General features: G+C 44.7%; 1 protein-coding gene across 3 annotated transcripts; it reads left to right on the forward strand.

Annotated features, from left to right (window-relative positions):
• Positions 1-5,794: 5,794 nt before the first annotated feature.
• On the forward strand, positions 5,795-17,820 carry LOC140704285 (uncharacterized protein C6orf47 homolog). Of its 3 annotated transcripts, XR_013542696.1 has the most exons (3): positions 5,795-6,363; positions 9,741-16,166; positions 16,307-17,820. XR_013542696.1 is itself a non-coding variant. In XM_078388637.1 (2 exons), the coding sequence occupies exon 2, from the start codon at positions 10,376-10,378 to the stop codon at positions 11,015-11,017; it is 642 nt and encodes a 213-aa protein (XP_078244763.1). In that variant the 5' UTR covers positions 5,795-6,363; positions 9,741-10,375; the 3' UTR covers positions 11,018-17,820. The 3 variants fall into 3 exon arrangements, 2 of the variants coding, with proteins under 2 accessions (XP_078244763.1, XP_078244764.1); XM_078388637.1 differs by having other exon boundaries at positions 9,741-17,820; XM_078388638.1 differs by having other exon boundaries at positions 5,796-6,359; positions 9,741-17,820.
• Positions 17,821-22,293: the final 4,473 nt, after the last annotated feature.

Raw genomic sequence — 22,293 nt, forward strand, 5'->3', positions numbered from 1 at the left:
CTCAGAACCACCATTTGAGCCGCTTGCTACGGTTTCGGAACGCCTCCTTACCCTTAAAGTGGTCTTCTTGGTAGCTATTACGTCAGCCAGAAGGGCCTCTGAATTGGCTGCCCTGAGGACCGACCCACCTTTCTTGCAATTCTTCCGAGACAAGGTGGTCTTGTACCCTGACGTGTCCTTTCTGCCCAAAGTCACCACGGATTTTCATGTCAAGCAGCCTATAGTCCTGCCAACCTTTTTTCCCCAACCCTCTTCTCCGGTTGAGAAATCTCTCCATCTACTTGACGTTCGTCGGGCGTTAGCCTTCTACGTTCAAAGGACTTCTTCGTTCCGTCTCTCCAAGCGCCTGTTTGTCTCTTACCAGCAACCCCATAGGGGTCGGGAAGTGTCTCCGCAAACTGTATCCAGATGGATAGTTCAGGTCATCCGTCTGGCCTATGAACTGACTAAGAAGCCTCTACCGGCATCTGTTCGCGCCCATTCTACTAGGGCTGTTGCGGCCTCCACAGCCTTCCTCCGTGGAGTCCCACTACAGGACGTTTGTAAAGCCGCCACGTGGTCCACGCCTTCCACGTTTGCATCCCACTATAGACTCGACCTGCGAGCCAAGGAAGATGCGAGGTTTGGCCGGGCTGTCCTGTCGGCTGTGCTGCCGTGACGTTTCCCTCCTCCTTCCAGAGGTAAGCTTGCTAGTCACCCATTAGTGTGATTTCACAGAGTCCACGAAGAAGAAAAAGAGGTTACTTACCTGTAACTTTGGTTCTTCGAGTGGTACTCTGTGAATTCACACGGCCCGCCCGTCCTCCCCACTTTCCGTCACGACTGTCTCGCCTTTAGAGCAGCAGCGGAATTTGGGGAACTGAATGGCTGTTAGGGCGGGCGGACCATGAGGTCCTGGGGGGGCGGAGCCAAAAGTGTTACTTTAAGCTCTAGAATGTTCCGAGGCCTTCTGCGCAAGCGCAGATTAACCCATTAGTGTGAATTCACAGAGTACCACTCGAAGAACCAAAGTTACAGGTAAGTAACCTCTTTTTTGAGAGAGGGGTCGGGGGGGTCATACATGTGCAGATAGAAAATCCCTCACTCAACAGGAGTAGAGGCCTTAGATACAGTCTGTCTCCCATTTATCATGCTTCCCTGTCATCTCTCCCCAGAAGGATCAGGACCACACCCACCAGAAATAACACTGTTAACAACAACTGTTAATGACCCATGACAACGGGTTGAGAAGGACTGCAGAAGGGAGATTTTCACTCACTCCCAGTCCTGTCCTTTGTTCATCTAAGGAGCCTATTCAGACCAGGGGGAAGTGAAACCAACCTGGAGGATAGATCAGGAGTCTCCTACCAACTCTCCTCAGACTGAAGATGCTACTTGGATGAGTACTAAGACCTTTCAGCCTAAGAAGAAAGAGGTCCAGTTGCCATCACTCAACGTCCAGATAAGTAACACTGACATTAAACTAGCATGAGGACCAGGTTATCATTGCGCAAAGCATGAGGAAATATATATACGTATATATTTTACCTGGAACCGAAAAGCTAGAAGGAGCAGGTGCCTTATGAATATTTTGTGAGATAATCTTTTTTTTATCAACCATATTAATCAAGAAATATATTAATAACAGGCACGTCACATTCGTAGCTTCTTCAGTCCTACAAAGCTGAAGCTTTGGAGCAAGACGTTATTGAGAAACTTGCAGAAGGTCTGGAAATTAATCACGGAAATTAATCACTGCAATGTGTTCAAAAAGAGGAACTCAACCAGAAACCAACCCAAAATAAGCAAACTGTACTAGCTAAAATGTGTTGTGGCTTAGATTGGAAAGTCCCAAATTTTAATTGATAATGTATACATGAAGTCATGTCTGTGACTGACATGTTTTGAGAAGGGTATTTAAAAAAAAACCTGATTTTGGGGCGGAAGGGGCCTTTGCCCACATTTATTGATTTAACTTGTATACTGCTCCATTAGTGCAATGGTTCTTGATGGTTTACACAGCATGATGGAAGAAAACATCACAAAAACAGTAGGATTATAAGTAAACAATGAGAAAATAAAATAAAATAACAAGTGTATTATCCCAGAGCAGATTGCATTTGTATCCCATTCTTTGTTACAGAAGCACAGGGCAGGTAACAAATTTATTTATTTATTTATTTTATTTGTATCCCGCCCATCTGGTCTTGCGACCACATAGACAGCAAAACACACTTATAAAACCACAGCAATAAAGTCACAGATCACATCTTATAAAACACAAAGAGAGTGAAGCTAAAAAAAGAACATAAACTGCGAAAAACCCCATCTATTTCAGGCTGAGATCTGAGCGGTAACAGCATGTGCTCAACCAAAAGCTCGCATTTTACAAATCCCCCAAACCTACACATCCCCAGCTCTGCAAATAACCAAAACAGTGCTAGAAGGAAGGTACGGAGCAAGAAGGCATTGCTAACGTGCAATAGCCTTATTTACTTATAGCACAGCAATTGAGCAAGAATAACAATCTAATGTGTCATTCTTCACCAGTCTTAAATCCTGAATAATTAGGTACTGAGAACCAGCACAGTGGGGTAGACAGAGTGTCAGATTAGGACTTAGAAGACTTGGGTTCAGGTTCCCCAACTGAGCATAGGAACTCACGGGGGGGGGGGGGCGGCAAGCACAGGTGACCACCTTCCATATCTGGAAAATCCAACTGCGGTAGGCTCATAATGACTTAATGGCAGGTGGCATGCCACATAGTTTGATACTGGAGAAGGTGGTCCTTAAATTACCCCAAACCTGGGCTGAACATCTGGATAGTTCAGGGGTTGACGTATCAGAGGATGGGAATTCAATTCCCCCCTGTTCCTTCTTCACTTGGGGTTCCTTCCAAGCCTCAAGTGCTAATGTTAAGGTTATTATCATACTTAAATATTTGTGCTATTTTGAATGATCTGCTACTGTTGATTTTCTTTATACTGGGTTGATCAACATTATTACAGATTTTTTTTGCTGCTTGTTGTTTTAATGGTAATATGTGAGAAGCCTATGCAGGGGGTGGATAAAGTGGACAGAGGGAAGCTGTTTTCCCTCTCACGTAATACTAGAACCAAGAGGACATCAACTCAAATTGAGTGTTGGGAGAATAAGAACAAATCAAAGAAAAAAAATTTCTTTACCCAGCGTGTTGTTAGTCTGTGGAACTCCTTGCCACAAGATGTGGCGGCGGCATCTGGCCTAGATGCCTTGAAAACGGGATTGGACGGATTCCTGGAGGAAAAGTCCATCGCAAGTTACAAGCCGTGATGGGGATATATATTCTCCGGGCTTAGAAGGAAGGTACCTCCAAATGCCAGATGCAGGGGAGGGGCATCAGGGATCTAGTTGTCTCGTGTGCTCCCAGAGGGATCTGGTGGGGCCCCTGTGAGATACAGGGAGCTGGACCAGATGGGCCCTTGGTCTGATCCAGCAGGGCTCGGTTTACGTTCTAAGCCTCACCTTGAGCATTTTGACCCAATGGCATAACAACTTGCTTAGCGTAGACTCTTTGCTGTTCTTCCTGATATCGTTGTTGCTCTGGAAATCGCCGTTCTCACCATCATCTTTATCATCTCAAAACACTGGAGAGAATGCTTGGCTCAAGCTGAAGTAAGCTGAAGATAATTTACTGCCTAAGGCAAAAGAAGGGGTGCTACTTGCCAACCCACCATGTTGACCTACAAGAGCTGGCTGAATCTAAGCTCAGAACTGGCAATTGGACAGGGTCCTCTCTATCACATCTGAGGGAAGAAAGATAGATTAGGGGTGCAGGATACGGTTTGTAGCACATGTAGCTCCATCCTGCAACAGAAGGGCTTGAGAGCCTGCGATGAAGGGCTGAGGGACTGCCATTACTGCCCCCAGCAATTGCAGCCCTGTTGTTGTGTACATACTGTACATGTTTTTGCCATCAAGTTGGAAACAACTTATAGTGACTCTAATAGGGCTTTCAAGATGAGATATTTAAGGAGTGGAATTACCTCACTTCCATTCCCCCAATGAGTTTCCATGATCAATTGTGGGGATTCGGACCCTCTTCTCCAGAGTCGTAGCCTGTCACTCTATCCACGTTGGGAATCAGTTATATGCCCTCAAATTTCTTCTGTATTTTATTGCAACCCCTATGAATGGATGACTCCCAAAGTCCTATAATTAACAGCCTTTGCTCAGGTCTTGCAAGATTCACTTGAAAAGCAGAAGGCAGTAGGGAAGGTCTTTCAAACTGAAGAATCAAACACGTATCACACTAAACAAAAGAAACACAAAAAACATGTCCAAAGTGGTCTCTCTTTTTTAGTATTTCTATATTTACTGTTTTTAGTTTTCAATAATTGTCTTGATAATGTAAGCTGCCTTGGGTCCTTCTTGAGGAGAAAAGCAGGGTAAAAATATTTTAAATAATTAAATAATAAAGGTCTGGTCTCCTTTATTGAGTTAATCCATCACATGTTTAGTCATCTTCTTTTCCTAGTATTATTGTCTTTTCCAGTGGCCAGAACCCTGTTGCACAACTCCATAAGTGTAAAAGCTGATGATGTAATCAGCTGCAGACATTAAACCTTGCTATCCTGCCCCACTCCCAATGCTTAAGTTCTCTAGGGATCCCTTTTGACCTGGGGAAGTCTTTGGGACCCTCAGGACAGGCGAAGGATGATTTAATGCGCCAAAATTGCTATTGACAGTCCTGGTCCCTTTATGTCATCCACCTTTCCTTACGCAGAGTTTAACAACAGGATCCTAGCTATGTGCAGTAACTCTGAGCTCATTAATGGGAGGAATGACAAAATATAAATACTGTATAACTAATTAACAGTGACAATGTCAGCACAGTAGTAACACAGAATCCAGGAGTCCTGATCCCATGCTCTTCCTCTCTTGTAATCAGCATTTCTCCTAGCTCTTCCTCTAAGAAATAGGGCATCCTGGCAGCCTCAGTATGTCCAAAACGCGGAGCTTCACAAAGTGACCCTTTTTGGACAACAATTCCCAGAATGCCTTACCCAACATGGCAGTTCTCCAACCCCCAGCCGTCCCCCCAAAAGTAAACTTCTCGAGCTCTCCTCAACCTTGAAAAGTCCCAGCTCTTTAAGAAAGGAGGAACAGGGTGGGCAGGGGGGTTGTTATACTGCCTGGTAGCAGGAAAGGCAAAAAAAGATATATATTGTGTGGCTTAGGTATCAGAGGTTCTGAGTTCGATTCCCCATGGTGCCTCCTGGAAGAACAGCCAGCCTGTGTGACCTTGGGCCAGCTGCACAGCAGTCCCAGGAGGGCAACCCCAGAAGGAAATGGCAACTTGTGTATTCTCTACCTGGAAAACCCTAGAAAGAGAAGCCGTAAAACAGAATTAGCTCGATTATTTATTATTTAGAGCAGTGGTCCCCAACCTTGGGCCTCCAGATGTTCTTGGACTTCAACTCCCAGAAATCCTGGCCAACAGAGGTGGTGGTGAAGGCTTCTGGGAGTTGTAGTCCAAGAACATCTGGAGGCCCAAGGTTGGGGACCACTGATTTAGAGATCTTCGTCCGCAGCCCAGCTGGGACTCGGTGACTTTTTCTTTTTTTTGGACTACGATTTCCAGAATCCCCGGCTGCAGTCCTTCCCCCCCCCAAAAAAAAACAGTCCCATGTTTGCGTCATCCTAGAGGCCCTTTCGTCGGACCCAGGAGTCCGAGCTGCCCGTTTTAACCGCACTACTCTCGAGGAGATCCCCACTCACCAACCCCCCCCCCCGCAACCCCTAGCCAAGCAAGCAAGCAAGCAAGCGGGAGTCCCGGCTCTCCCTCGGCTCCGTCCCTTCCTTTCTTCCGACATCCCCTTCTCCCGTCCCTCCTATCCGCATTGATTTCCCCCTCCGCCCCGAGGCTCCACCCGGCTTTGGGGCGGCGCTTGTTCGAATCCAGCCCTGCCAGAAAATCCCGAGGAAGAGTTTTTGCCTCCCTGCTTCACGTCTGAAGATTATTAGGCTTGGGCTGGAGCTTCGGCTTGCTTTCCTCCTTGCCGCCAACCTCTCTCTTCCCGCCCCCCCCCGCCCGCCAGCGGCCCGATCCACGTCCTTTGCTCGGCGGGTCCAAAGATCTTTGAGGAAAAAACAGTCCCTTGTGCTAAAGCTGGGGCTTCATTGACCATAACAAGGCAAGGAACATTTTTTGGGGAAGTGGGGCGCGCAGGGTGGTGGTGGAAAGACCCAGAAAATAAATCTTGGGGAGGGGTACGAAGCGGGTGGTGCTACCAGACGGCGGCTGAGCCCTTGCCAGAAGCAAACCGGCTCCTTTGCAACGCCGATCCCTGGAATCCGAATTGGAAAGTTTGCTCCGGAGTCACCCCTGCTTCCAGTACGTAGGTAGGTGCACCCCGAGCGAAAGCGCCGCGGTGGAAACGGGCTGGGGGGGGAGGAGAGGGCTGGCTTTGCGGCCTCCTGCCAGAAACCCTACATACAGCTGGCTGATCTTTTTTTTGGGTGGGTGGCGGCGGCGAGGAGTGAATGGGGTGGATTTCAGGGTTGTGGGGAGGGACGCCCTCCTTGGGAACGGTGTTCCGCGAAGGCCTTTTGGGGGGCGGAAATATTTCCCACGGGGTGGGATTTCGAGAGCTGTTCCCTTATTAGGGCAGTTCAATGCTGAAGGTCCCGGAGATTGGGTAGGGCTTTTTTTGGGGGGGGAGGGAAGGAGGGGGGGAAAGAGAGAGAAATCTTGGCGGGAAAAGAGCAGACCGCAAGGCTGGGACTTCTTGACCATTCGTACTTTTTTTTGGGGGGGGGGGAGGTGGGCTTGCCCTTTTCGGAAGGATGATCCGACCTCCCTGATTTACAAAATGTGGATTTTTACGCACCCTCGAGAAGGCAGTTCTGGTCGTCTGTATCGGAGGGGCCTCAGAAACAGGGATATAAATAGATTCTGCTCACGGTTGCAGACGGGAATGCAGTGAAAAAAAGTATATAAACACACTTCCAGGGTGTTAATAGGGAGTAAACGCCATATACTCAGCCGAACATCCCCAGGAGAGAATAACCATCTCCATTAGCTTTTTTTATTTCCTCAAGTTCTATAAAAACTAATGGTAGGGAATCCCACCTCCCTCAGTATTGTAACTGCCCTATTAACATATACATGACCCTAGGTTTAGGAATCTGGCTGTGGGGCCAGAAGGTTGGGAGTTTGATTCCCTCTTGAGCCTCTTGTGAGAAGAGCCAGCCTGTGTGACCTTGGGCAAGTTGCACAGTTCCAGAAATGCCCCCAGAAAAAGGGGATGATGAACCATCGCTTGAGTGTTGTTTCTACCTGGAAAACCCTGAAAAGGATCTGTCGCTGCAAGTCAGAATTGACTTGATGACACACAGTTACAGTATTATTATAATTAACCATAGGCCACCCTGGACGAATTTTGAAAATCATAGAAGAGATTCCATAATCATTGATATCCTCTCCCAGATGATAAGACAATGCCAGCAGAGGTATATTGTCTGCTGGTATTGTCATTCAGTTTTAAATGCACATATGGATGTTTTGTGCTGGGATGTACAAGTCTATACCTGCGTTGCAAGTTGCATTAGGGTGTGAGCCTTCCTGTTTCATGAAGACATCACTGGAGGTTTTTTAATTGTGGAATTTTTAAGGAAACCATTCATTTTTCAAACAACCCATTGCCACAGTTTCCTTCTAATAGCAATAGCAATAACTTAAAATTTAATAACAATAAATAGTATCATTCTTTCTTTTATACATGTACTGTATTTCTTCATCGAGCAGGGGTTTGGACTTGATGCCCTTATAGGCCCCTTCCAACTATTCTATTATTCTATGACCTTGTTACAAAAAAATGCACCCACAAAGCCACGTATATAAAATCGATGTGCTAGAAAATAAAGCTAGAACCTTAAAAAAAGAGACTAGTGTGTAAAAAGAGTATTTATTTAAAATATTTTTACCCCGACTTTCTCCTTAAAAAGGACCCAAGATGGCTTACATCATGAAAAGATGATATGTAAAGCTAAAAACAATGAGTATACAAAGGCAGCTTTCATCATTAAAAGGTAATATTTTAAGCGGAAAACAGTAAGTCTACAAATACTAAAAAGAATCAAAGAGTAACCACTCTGAGAAATCATAAACACAAGCACTTAAAGCAGTAAAGCATAACAATCTATTTACATTTAAAGTATACTTACGAAAGTATATTTAAAATTTAAAGTATTTAAAGACAAGTGGCAGTTGAAAATAGCAGCAGGCTTCAAGATGCAATCAAGATTCTGAGAAGACTTAAATAAAACAAGACAGCCAGGAGAACAGGTGTTACCCCAGAGGAGTCAGTTGACACATCTTTAATTTCTACGCTGAGAGCAACAGGGATTCATAATCGTACCCCTTGCCCTCATGCCAAGTGTGACGTTGCTTCTTATGGTAACTCAACAGTGAGGAGGAAGATTCAATGAACATGCTCAGAGGCACTCTTGTCATTGCTGCCCCATTCTAAGACTGAGGAACTCAATCTTTCTGGGTCTGTGGCTTCAACTATGAATATTCTTGACTTTTGGAAAACCTTCTGTGCCTACAACCAGTATTAACTATTTGCCTTTCACCCATCAGTTCATATTAAAGACTGAAATTCTATAACGGGGATATAGTATAATATAGTACTAGTTTACTAGGGAGCGACTGACCTCTGTAGTCATGTATAGAATTGCCTTTAATTTGTTAGGTTTCTGAGAGTCCAATATTGCTTCAAAGTCCTTGTTAACCATTGTTGTTTGATATCATTAATATTTTGGCACCATGATTTCTCCATAGCAGCAGAGAGATGTAGAGGATTACAAACCGGTTTCAACTTGATATTGCAAAATATATTGCCCATCTATTAATTACACCATGCTAATACTGCTTTGTGGCAGCAGGCCATTGCAGAACCATCTGCTTATTTTCAGTTCATTACATATATTGGGTTCATGCCATCTAAAATATTATTTTAGGACCAAGAAAAAGTATTTTACGACAAAGAAAAACCCTAAACCACAACTAAGGTCGCCTGTTTTTGGAGTAGTAAAACCCATTTCAGAATTTTGGAATATTTGTGATAGTCTCGGAATATTTCTATTTTAGATAGACAATTGTAGGAGAAATCATAGAATAATTGAGTTGGATGATCTATAAGGCCATCGAGTCTAACCGTCTAGTCAGTGCAGGAATCCAAATCAAAGCAGATCTGACAGATGGTTGTTCAGTTTTCTCTTGAATGCCTCCAGTGTTGGAGCGCTCACCACCTCCCAAGGTATTTTGTTTCATTTTCATACTGCTCAAACAGTTAAGAAGTTTTTCCTGATATTTGTCCTAAATCCGGCTTCCTGTAACTTGAGCCCATTATTATGTGTCCTGTACTCATAATATGAGTTAGAGAGAGAGAGAGAGAGAGGGAGGCTAGTGCACAGAATCAAGTGACATATTTATTTGTCTACTTACTAGAGTACTATCTCAGGCACAAATATGCTCAAATTCTTCTGCAAGGAAAACAAATGAACTTCGAGGTACACAGAAAAATATAGAGAAGACTAGGTAAACCAATTTTTTCTAACATGCTATTTTGCTCTGCAGTTGTAGTCTGGTGTTGTGCAACCCAGGAAATGTTTGCCACTTGGTTGTCGCAGATTGCATAGATTAGCCCTTTGTCTGTGATTGTCGAAGAAAATTCATAGATTTCCTAGATTGAAAATTGATTCCTTCATTTCAGGGGCATGCTGTTCTGGAGTGAAAGATCCTCTTTTCAGTGGTGAAGGAGCTTAATGAACGAATAAGAAGCCGAGAAGCTTCAATGCATGAGAACCTGTTTGGGGGACGCCCAGATAAATCCCTTGGAAATAGGGGAGAAAGTTCTCATGCTTGGTCTTAGCAATGAACTGCTTGTCTTAAGTCTGCCATTTTGACCACAGCACTGGAAAATGGAGTTCGACGTGGCAGGCAGCTGAACTTTAGTCATGTGTAAGTATACTCGACCCCATTATATGTTTTTCCCAGAAAAGAGAAAATTATATTCTCAACAGCCAAGACCTAGAACAGCTCCAAGCCTGTATGCTTTATGGATAAGCCACAGTTGTGGTAAATGTGGAAATTGCACCAGCAACTTCAAGATCTGAAGCACTACAAATTGATTTGATGCTAGCGGGAAGAAAACGGAGGGTATTCATTTGCGTCCCCTGCAGCATCAGCTGACCTCAAAGAGCCTCAGATCCTAAGTGACTTTTAGCGGATCTGATTGTAAGGAACCACTTCTGCTTTTTAAAAAAAGACCACAAAACTTTATTTATTTAATCGTCTTTCTCGGGCTGGGCGCTGGAGAGAAAAGCTTGCAATTCTTCCCCTCGTGCCATGTTCTTAAGCCGAGCTAAGTCATGGCTTCTTGGACTGCCTTGGTGGCGAGGAAAGGCGAAAGGCTTGAACGAGGAGCCCGAGGAATGGAAGGAAGACCTCAAGGAAACGCAAGAAGACACGGTGGCCTCGCCTCCCAGGGTCAGGTGGTGGAATGGCCGCCGGCTGTTGGAAGCCATTGGCTGGGGCCATTGTGCTGCCGCTGGAGAGCACCCCTTATTGGCTGGGATCCCTCAGGATCTGGCCCCTCCCAAGCCAGCCATTGAGTCCCCGGAACACTTTCAGATCTGCTTCAACTTCACGCGACACCTCTTTGACTTGTGCGTGGTGACCTTGCTGTGCGCCTCCTCGCCCGCTTTCCGCCTGGTTTTGGATATTTTTGGGTTTGGGGGTCCCCTTAAAGTTTGGCTCCACGGCTTTGCCTGTTTCTTGGTGACCGCTTACGGGATGTACCTGGCGCTCTGGCTGGTGCAGGAGTACCTGGTGCAGTTTGCATGCCTCTACGGCTTCCTACAGACCTTGGTCTTGTGCGTGAGCATCCGGACTGGGTCGTGTGAGCCTCGGGAAGACCCCGGGAGTGCTGAACCCGACCCAGCCGAGGGGGATGAACCACCTGCAGCAAAAGACGAGTGTAATGACTAGTAATGGCCGTTACAGGGAGATTGATGGTGTTGAACCACTTCTGGGATGTTTGTCCACCTCTTCTATTTATTGGGAAAGAAATGGGGGTGGGTGGGGGCTGGAAGCCAAAGAGATTGATGGAGGTGGTCTCTCTGGGGACAGAAGGGTGGGACCTCCGTCTTCGATTCAGGATGCCTGGATGGACACAGAGAAGGCAACCCTTTTGCAGTGTTTGTAGGTTTTCCAAAAACCGAGTAAGACATCCTGCCTCAGGGACTTTTCAAGAGGGTTTGTTTATTTGTTTTCTTCGGCTGCAATCGGTTGCAAGTCCCAACCTGTGAATGAGTTTTAGATGGGGAAATGGAGATCCATTTGGAACGATTAACCGTCTTGTGGCCGGAGGGGAGAGGGAACGAGATGGGGAGGGTGGAGGATCAGGGTTGTCTACGCTACAAATCTTACCTATTTTCAAACCAGTTTTCCTTGACGTGGCTGCCTCCACAGGAGCTTCGAAAGGGTGGGTTTGTAAGTCAGGAGGCAAGGCAGCGGTGGTTCTGGGGTTTTTTTTTTTTTTTGATGAAACGCCATGTGACCGCTGTTCGGGATTTGGAGTAGAGCTTGGAAAAGTAACATTTTCAAAGTCGGTAACTCCCATCTCAGCCGTCATGTCCGATGAATCCTGGGAGTTGAAGAGTCCACATAATTTTTTTCCCGAGCTGTGGGTTGTGTTGTGTACATGCCTACATTGCGCTTGTCTGGCTGGCAGGTTTGAAGGAAAACAAACGGCAGACAAGCACACGCCTAGCTTTGTGGAATCTCTGCTCTCATTTCATCCTGCCTCACGCCATGTGTAACCGCCTTCACTTTTTAGTGGGTTGTGCCTATATGAGGGCAGTGTGAGGGCCAACATGTTTTCTCTTCAGAGGGAAGGAAGAAAATCAGTCCCCTTGGGAGGAGCCCGGAGGCGCAAATCAGCCATGTCAGGGGTTCTCAAACTGGGATCTTCTTGGGGAGCCAAATTTGAGAACCACTGCTCTGTGTGGTCAAGATGCAAAGCAGAGGCCGGGGGGGGGGGGAACGAATCCAGTCCTCCTGTGGAGAGGTGAGATGGAGGAAATCTTATGCCATATGGACCAAAAAGTGGATTTATCCTTATCTGAGCCAATATAGATAATGCCCGGGGTGGGTGCAATGAATCCGAGGACTAAGATCAGAGCCAGGAGACTAGAGCACAAAATTGATCTGAATCCTTTCAGGGGTTCGTGTCATGTTTGTGTAACTTGTTGCAGCAGCTTGCCATTAATTGGCAAGGGACTGGGACAGACCTTGGCCATGTGCCTCATTGCATAACTGAGCTGTGCCCTGTCCCTTCATCAATTCGCTGCAAAGAGTTACAAAAACTTTTTGTGAATACCAGTAAGGGTTTTTTAGCCATTGTCTTCGGCAGGAACACTAAAATGTCTGTCTAATCATCAGGCCCATGTGTTTGAGAAAGAGTGTAATTCATCTACTGTCCCTGAAGCGAGAGGACCGAGATCAAAATCAGCAGCAGATATGTGGATGTCTGAAGAAAGGGTGACGTTTTTGTGTATGTGTGAAATTTTGGAGAATGAAAGGGTCAGGTGGGTCCAAACGCAACGTGAAACAGAAGACACGGAATCTAGCGCAGCTTAGAGGAAAACCAGCAGGCTTGGAAAAAGCGTTAACTTCTGCAGATTTTTTTTTCACTGCTCCTTCCTTGCTAGGGCTGGGCTGGCTTTTCGCTGCTTCTGCTACAGTTGCTGATCTGCAGATCAGGATAGAAAGCTGATATCCCACGTACACACCCCTCTCAAACCTCAGGGATATGCAATTCTGAGCCTGGAGTTTCAGCTAGATGTGCTGCTCTCTCACCAGCATCCAGTAGCGTCACCAACTTTGGGAGGGACGGCCTCCTCAGTCTCTTTCCTGCACCCTGATATTAAGCCTGTTCCACTGGATCTGAGCCCATGGGTCTGTGTGGGAAGCTGGCGGTATTAATAAGCTGTGTGCGGTTCAGAGGCAGGTTAAAGGAATTTCCCTTTCTGGCCCAGTTTTGCAAAATGTGCAGAGAGAATCAAAGGGGCCATGTTTCTATGCCACACATCTATGCCTGATACAGGATCAAACTCCACCCTCAGCAGGGTGGGAAACCAAGCTTTTATAGGAAAAGTAAGTTTATCTCCAAGACACGGGGACATTTATGTGCATGTGTTTGTGGTGGTTTGCAGACTCTCAGGCTTTGGCTTCAGTTGCCACAGTGTAGATGCTTCTGTAAGTGGTGCTGGGCCACATCAGCATCCCCCACCCATTTTCGAGCTCACGTCTGTGTTTGTCATTAGAAGACAGACTACAAAGCACGAGGAAGTTGCTTTCTTGGAAGTAAAACTCCCAGAATCCCCCCAGCTGGCCATCCTAACTGTGTGATCTGGGGGGTTTTAACTCCCAAAAATGTAATTTCTAAGCAAGCTCAGGTGGAATGTTACATTACAGCATGTCCACTTGGTCACTGTTGGAACTAAAGACCATCAGAATGGATGTGGGGGTGGTCTTGAGAAAACCGAAAACTAGATTCTTTTTCTATTGATGTAGGAAGGTTCATTCTGGCAAGGTGTATGAATATGTGATTTAAAAAAAAGATATTTCTTCCCCCGCTCATATAGATATACTTCACACGCACACCCCAGTTTCACTGTGATGCTCTAGACTGGGACAAGTAACTTGCAGCGTTCTGAATGTTGCTGGTATGTGATTCCATCAGTCTCAGAGTTTAGCCCACGGTGAGAGATGATGGAAGTTGCAGTCCAGACAACTTCTAGAATGGAACAAATTGCCGACCCCCGTTCCCCAATTGAGTTACTCTCTAGTTCATTGTTTGCCAGCTTTGGGTAACCCAGGTGTCCCCGGACTACAGCTCCCAGAAGCCTTCACCACCAGCTGTGCTGCCCCGGGGTTTCTGGGAGTTATAGTCCAAGAATACCTAGGTTACTCAAGGTTCGGAACCACTTAACCTAGTACATACAAGCAACAGGTCCCAAGACACCGCTTAGTTATATTCACATCAGGTCCCTTCTAAGTTATATAATGTCTGCGTGTTTGTCTTATTCTAAAATCCACAGTTTAATATTGTGAGGTCTTGTCAGAATGTGTTAACTTGAATGCTCATAAAACCACTCCCTATCTACCTCGTCCCCTTCCTTCTGCAAACATAAGCGCAGTTAATCTCTCTCCTCCTTTCCAAAGCAGACAGTAATGTATAAAATAAGATTTAGTTTTGAAACTATGAAATCTTAGATACGTGATGTTTCTCAGTCATCCCTTTGTTGGCATCCGTGTTGATTTATATCTCACTTCCAGTCCCTTGAGGTCCAGGATGTTCATTTTACTTGTGAGCTAGTCTTATTCCCATATTAAAAAAAAATAGTTGGTGTCATCAGTTCATCTCTAGCAAAATCAGACAACCCTTTTCTAATAGTGTGCAGGCAATAATTCCTCATGGCACCATATTTATTGCAAACTCCATTTTATTTTTGTCAGACCTAACTGGTCTTGTTAGGTGTTTCACATCCCATTAGCCATAACCTAATAAAGGATGATGGTGAGATCTTTCTCGTATAACTTCAGGTGAAATATGTGTCTTTAGCTGTTATAGACAGTCTCCATCTGGACAGATTTGGAACAATCCGTGCCATCTGCCTCTGGCAGGAATAAACATTTATTTATGAAGCAGATCCTGCTTCGGTCTGTCCTCGTAACATTTTTGGCTGGCTGCTATGGCCGTCATCAAACTGGGCTTAATTGTTCATGGTGAGGGAAGCTCTTTGTGATTTGATCTTGATCATACCATCATCCCCACTGGTTTCCATGCTGTTTACTCTCTGTTAGAAGCAGAAAGGGCGTTGAAATTTCTGTTTTGAGCAGAGCAAGCTTTAGGAGGTTTTGGGACTCCAGGAAAAAGAGTCTGAAATATCTATTATATTAACTCTTCCTCCTGATCTCCCACCTCACCCTCTCTGTGCTTCTCTGTAGCTGAGGAATTAAGTCCAAGAAGCTGGTCTGTTTTTCCTGAAATAGCACTTCTGTCTTAATACCCCTCTCTATTGCTGCCTCTGACTGCGGGGAGTAGTTGAGGAGGAAGCTGCCTAAATCTTTGCAGTATAACATCTGCCAGCAGCGGTCCTTCCAAGAGAGCATCGCCACTTCCTCCTCCCAGAGCTTAAGACACACCTGTTACGTTTTTTTGGACTTCAACTCCCAGAATCCTTCAGCCAGGCAGGGTGGTCCAGTCATTCAGGGAACTGTAGCATTTTTAAAAGGGGCTTTTCCTACTCAGCGAAGGGACAGTTTTCTCCACACGTCCTGGTGTGCTGTGGATTGAGGAGGCTCATTGAGATTCCTGTCAGCCAGCCTGGTAAGTGCACCCGTATATAATATATATACCCTTACCCTTTGCCTAGTCTCTGAATCATTGCAGATGACCAGCCCAGCTGACCTCTGGTGCCAGTCATCTCCATGATGCTTCTCGGACAACATGCCCTCACATGAGCCTGACAGAATCTCTCTTGTGAAATATACAGCCTCGTGGTGGTACAAAGAAGCCTCTCCCCGCACCCTGTTTTCTCCACTGGGCACAGCTGGAGTTGTGCAAGAGCCACGCAGCTGCAGAATCCGTGCATGCACCCAGCCAAGCCTTTGCAGCTCTGTTCACTGTTCTCTGATTTAAGAATGACCACCACCTATCACTCCTCATGTAGATGTCGTGGCTAGAGCATCAGATCATGTTTTTTAATGCATTCTGGAATAGCACAAGCCAGTCTGGAAAAACAAACAAACACCAGCATCCTTTCTAACGTAGCACAAAAGCTTAAGAGAAACCTCTGCTTGTACTACTGAGATCTCTGTTTGCCCCAAGCCTGCCAACTGCATCTCTTAGAACAGGGGGTTCCCAAGCTTGGGTGATCCAGATGTTCTTGGACTGCAACTCCCAGCCTAGCTGCTGGTGAGGGCTTCTGAGAACTGCAGTTCAAGAACGCCTGGATGTCCCCATGTTGGGAACCCCTGTTCTAGAACAAATCCATTGTTCCATCCATGTATGGTCTTCATACAACGGTAACAGCCATTTCTAAGAAGGGGTGGGCAATCTGGAAGGTGTGTTGGGGATGACCTAGAGCAGTGGTCCCCAACCTTGGGCCTCCAGATGTTCCTGGACTGCATCCCCCAGAAGCCTTCGCCACCACCTCTGCTGGCCAGGATTTCTGGGAGTTAAAGTCCAAGAACATCTGGAGGCCCAAGGTTGGGGACCACTGACCTAGAGAGCCTTTACGCCTCGGAAGCAGGCAGAAAAGGGGATTCTACAGAATAGAGCTCATTTCTTAAACTATGAAGCTTACCCCTTGCCCTCTAGTGGGGGGGGGGAATGGTTGCAGAGTTTGAAAGAAGGCCTGGGCAAACCTCTTAAAACATATATTTGAATGGACAGGGTATTCCTGAGGAGGACACACTACGTCATTTTCCTTCTCTCCCTGGGGTCATTGGAGTTAATTACAGCTAATTCTCATTAGACGTTTAAGCACCTGTGGACAGAACCGTCTCCGCAAATCTGTGTTTCCCAAGGCAAGGTGAATGTGGAGCATTCAAATGCTTTTACAGGGTAGAGACAAGTGGAAGAGAGGTGCACCTCTAAATCCTCCTGCACCTGTTCGTTTTCCCCTGCAATCTCCTCCCTGCTGTTCTTTCCTCAGTGAAACCTGCTCTTAATTTTAGAGTGTGGAGGTGGGGAAGATGTGAAGAATGGCGCGGGAGGGCATTTCTGACGAATCGCCTAAGCGTGGAAGGATTACTTCATGAAGGAAAAACCTTTGGATTTCTAGATGGGATTCTGAGGTCAAAAGATCCGGAGTGCCAGAGCCTGCCTTCTCAGGGGTCAAGGGATTCCACTACTGCTCTCCAGCAAATGTCCCAACTCCATGTTTCCCCCCCAAGAAGAAAATAAGAAGCTGAGAACCTCATGGTTTCCTCATAATGGGCAGTAATACATTAAGTTAGATGTTAATGACTTGTTCTGTTCATCTCAAGAGGACTTAATCAGAAAATATTTCAAAAAGTATTTTTAAAATGTTGTATGAGCACTTGTGTGGAAAAGCTCATCAGTGCTCATCCTTTACTGAGGTAAAAGTGCATATTTTGAAAATTATTCCAAAACTGCAGGTACTAATGGGATTGTGCTGTTGTCATCCCAGATGCTAGCCAGTAGGTACTTAGCATATTCACACAGAAGCCTACTCATTTGTCTCTCAGCATTGCTGATAGTGCACGTATTGTTATTGATAGAATTCTAGAATTTTAACAGCTGCATCTAGAGGCATTATTACAAAAACTGTGACAAATGACTTTTCTGAGAATGAGCAACTAAGTGAAGTAATAATAATAAAAATACACAAGTCATGCATAGAGACATGAGGATGTGGACAAAGGCTAAGAACCAAATGTACCTCTTCCCCATTTTGTTCTGTATTGCACCACTGTGGGAGGCCAGGCATTTTCTAGTGCCTTTTCTAGAGAATGTTGTATGTGGATTTGGAAACATGTTTTCAGATATTCCTTCTTCATAGGAACCAAATTATCTTTACTCTCTTTTACTCGGGAATGCATGGGATTTTAACAAGGTGGATATGGGTGGGGGTAGTACACAAACTATATTCTGACCACTGTACTTGCTAAACATGATTATTCTGGATCTCTTTATTTTTCCAATTTGTGCTAATATATCTATGTATTTAAATAAAAAGAGGATATTAAGAAAAAAAGGACATTCTCCACAGTAATTGCTAAGGACCAGAAGAGTCACTATGTCAGGTCAAGGATTCTGAGGCCTGAGCATCTCCCTAAGAGCCCTACAGAACTTCACAGACCTTTAAGGAAAAATCAGAAGCCTGTGTTCATGATAGCTGGCATTTATCCCAATTAAGGGTTAATTCCAGAATGAATCCAGACAATCATTGGCAGTCATATGAACATTCATCTGGGTATCAAGGTATTTTCATTGATGCAATAATTCCAGGCAACATCAAGTTGTCTAATTCTATAAACTATTTCTTTGCATTGCTTGCATGTTCCATAATCACAAAAAAAAATCTCAAATATTCAGAACATCCCAAAGTCTTACAGCTATGGAAAAAATGTAGGCACAAATGCTTAAAAATATGTGAAAACTAAACTTAAGTTGCAGGTAAATACTTAAGTCAGAATTAATTCCAAAATATAGAAGCATAGAAAAAATACAATAAAATACCAAAAACAATTTTAATTGCATTCTAAAAATGCAGGAGCTTATAACCTAATTAAACCTAATTAAAAGCTAAGAATACAACTCTAAAAATACTCAAGTTGTTAAAAATAAAAATATATTCAAGAAAATTACTTTCTTAGCCTCTAAGCATATTAATAACACACACAAAATAATTATAATTGTTCTATAGATTCAAACCAATTTGACTATATGGAGGAAAATCCATGTATAGATTCAAACCAATTTGACTATATGGAGGAAAATCCATGTTGATTGTTGTTGCTGACTTTTGGAAATTAAGCCTGCTGCTGCATTGCTACATGATTTTTGTTGATATCTGGTGTATGTGGCATAGCATGAAGTTGCCTTGCTATGATGAGTTGAATTCCTGTGTGTGTATCTTAACTCTCTATATTCCTAATTCTTTCAGATGTTCACACCTCCCCCCAATCTGTAAACAGTGGCTTTTCCAGGGCTGTAGAGATCCGGGAGCATGGAGCACCCACAGAAAAATTAATAGGAAATTCTATTGTTGCATGTATTATTACTCCAAGGGCCTGTAACTTAGAATCTGTCTGGCTGCCACTATGACAATAGTGTCATTGTTTTAACAAATTTTGCAGAGCGTGGAGAACTAAAGGCCTATCAAAACAGGAATCTGCAATGCCTGAATATTGTAGCTACAGGACCTGCAAACTCCACTTCCATATTTACACATTGCAACATAAACTATTCAACTGTCAGGATTGTTATGGTACAGTGACAATTTCTGAGCTAGAGAACTGGCTAAATGTTTTACCATGACTATAGTAAATTATTGCTCAAGACTCAATTTTAAAAGCACTTTCACTTTTAGGACTACTTTTTTATACCTCCTTAATTATTTTAACACATTCTCTATAAGTTTCAAACCCACATAGGTATGAAATATTTATAGTCTTCATAAGAATAAGATAACGTTTATGTGAGCAGCTATTGCTATGGCAACCTTTACACTGAGTTCATATGGGATATTCAGGAGGCAGGGTACATTATTCCACAATTGGGGTATCACCTGTCACCTCAGCTGTGGGAAGTGTGTGGTTTGAAGACACAACAATGATGAAAAGGAGAAGCCCTTCAAGTACTTGCCAGATCTCTCCTGTGGATCTCCCTCTGTGTGTTTCCGTTATACCAAGCAAGGCTCATTCCTACTGTTGTAGCTCAGATGTGGATTAAATGATTTTTAAATGGCTGAAATAGCCCTTCTGTATTGCAGAATTAGAAGGCCACTTGTTCTCACCTGCATTACATGTTAAGACGCTCTAGTATCTAGAGTCTTGTGTTCCTTGCCTAACACTTAGTCTGTCTTCTGAATTTTGCTTGCTAGAGAGCAGCTGTATTCCAGTGGTTAACCACATCCTTTTCATGCATTCTTACATTTTGTCCCTGGCAGGGTTTCCATTTAGGATGCCTTGGCAGGGCTGCAAAAAACAACAGCAAAAACCTATAACTGAGATTCCAGAAATTGAAACATCAAAAGTTGTCATATGTCATTGCTCAGAAGAGCATTGGTTTATTTAGCTTAGTGTCATCGACAACTGTCTTCTATGGAACACGCTCTCTACACAGAGGACTTCCGCTCTCCTTCTGAAACAGCAAGACCTTGGTGGCAGGATGATGGTAGGTTTAATCCAATATATAGGGATGGTGCACCCATGTAGAGAACATTTTTTTAAAAATCCCTATTTTAGTCCTTTGTTCCCAAACTTTTCCAGCTTCCACTGATGGTATTCCGCTCAGATGGAGAATGTGCACGTTTATTTCTAGGTTGTGTCATGTTCTCCTGTTTGTTTCTAGTTGTAACTTTGTTCTACCTTTGCATTCATCTGTGTTTTTTCTTATATCCAAAGAAGTAACATTTCAAAGTGTGGGGGAAAAAGAGGACTCCTCCTGCTGGCATGCTATCCTTTCTTCCCCTTGAGCCAGCCACATTCAAGACATTTTCGGTGGTCCCCAACCTTGGGCTTTCAGATGTTCTTGGACTTCAACTCCCAGAAATCCTGTCCAGCAGAGGTGGTGGTGAAGGCTTCTGGGAGTTGTAGTCCAAGAACATCTGGAGGTCCAAGGTTGGGGACCTAGCTCATCTCTAGATACAGGTGAGGGGTGGAAAAGAATCTGCTGACAGCCTGGGAATGCCGGAAAACCAAGAAAAGGGACACTGATTGATGGAGGAGGAGCTAGAAAGTGGAGAGACAATAAAAGGAGAGATGGATAGAGAGAGAGGAGGAGAGTGAGAAAAGGCAGGAGCTTATAGGAAGCTGGGAGTTTGATTCCCCTGTGGAGTAGAGCCAGCCTATGTAGCCTTGGGCAAGCTTTACAGTCCCAGGGAGCCGCCAGAAGAAGGGAAGGATTAAACCATTTCTGAGTATTCTCTACCTTGAAAATCCTAAAAGGGGGCTGGAAACCAAGCCCTGTGAGGAAAAACAAAGTTCAGAGGAGGGCAACAAAGATGATCAGGGGATTGGAAACCAAGCCCCATGAGGAGTGGAAAAAAAATGGGCACGTTTAGCTTTGAGGAAAGAAAAATGTGAGGGGAGGTATTACCTGTGGGTTACAAATGGATAACAAAAGAAGACCCCTTGGACAGGCGAGTTAGTGCAACTTAAGGCAGTGGTTCTCAAACTGGGGTCCCTAGACTGCAACTCCCAGAAATCCTGGCCAGCACAGCAAGCGGTGAAGGCTTCTGGGAATTCCAGTCCAAGAACATCTGGGGCCCCTGGTCTGAGAACCACTGACTTCAAGCACGATGCCAGCGGTGACACCAGCCTACCAGGAAGCCATCCTTCTGGGGACAGGGAGAGAAGAGAAGGTTGTCTCTACCAGGGAGCCCGCCAAGCAACAAGAGGTTGAATGGAGTTCCCCCCAAGCAAGGTTGGCTGAAGAGTACGTTGACATTGGGAGAGAGTGAGAATATGGAGAGGAAGAGAGATCAAGGTTGGAGATGGACCAGGAACACATGCTCAGCTCCTAAGAGAAGGAGGCCTATGGATGAGTGAACCAGGCATAGAGACTCAGGCCTGGACTTTGTTTGAGAATAACAGTGTTCTGCCACTAGCTTTTGTGGCTTGAGTTCAAATTCTTCAAAGTACAGTAGTTTTACTTAAGTTACCCAACATGTTAATAAATATAGTTGGGTTTAAGAGTGAACTGTCTCTTGGAGTCCATTTCAAAAAGGGGAAATGTCTTGATGGGGAAAGTAAACCCACTCACACGAAGCTCTGGGGTTTGCAAACTGCAGTTCCTCAAGAAATCTTGAGAAATCCTCATATTTTTCGATATACCACCAGTCATTGTCTCAGATCTCTTATTCCAGCCTCAAGCCATCCAAAACGCCACCCCTGTAATCTGTTTGTCTGCATCACAGTTTTGTGGGAATTGGCCACTATAAAAGGACTTTTATTTAACATAACAGAGCATGAGAGGCAATTAATTTTCCAAGTAAGCAAGGCAAGTTCCTGTGGTTGGTTAATTCCTGCTGTTGTGGATTTGACGCTGACAAGAAGACAAAAAAGAAATGAATCAGGAAACGAGGTTGAAAGGCTCATATGGTAGAATTTGAGACTTTGAAACATGAAGAGCTCAGGAGCCAGATCTACAGATTCTATAAGATAAAGGTCTGCAGTGGACTGAATGTTTTCAGCCTGTTAGGAGATCAGGAGTACACTGCAAGCTTATGTATACATGGTGCCTCACTAGACGATGATAATCCGTTCCACTGAAATCGCTGTTCAGTGAAATCATCGTCTAGCGAAAAGCATTTCCCCATTGGAATGCATTGAAACCTGTTTAATGCGTTCCAATGGGGAAGAATCGTCGTCTAGCTAAGATCGGCCATAGGAAAGCCGCTTTGCGAACCGCCAATCAGTTGTTTAAATAGCTGTCTTGCGAAGCTTAGGTCCCAAAAACACCTGTTTTGCGCGCCCGGAGGGAGCTGTCAAAATTGTCGTCT

The sequence above is a fragment of the Pogona vitticeps genome, chromosome 2 (genome assembly GCF_051106095.1).
Source record: "Pogona vitticeps strain Pit_001003342236 chromosome 2, PviZW2.1, whole genome shotgun sequence".
Taxonomy (NCBI): domain Eukaryota; kingdom Metazoa; phylum Chordata; class Lepidosauria; order Squamata; family Agamidae; genus Pogona; species Pogona vitticeps.

What these genes read in the sequence shown, in the direction of transcription:
- LOC140704285 (XM_078388637.1), top strand. Translation starts at nt 10,376, where the DNA reads ATGTTCTTAAGCCGAGCTAAGTCATGGCTTCTTGGACTGCCTTGGTGG.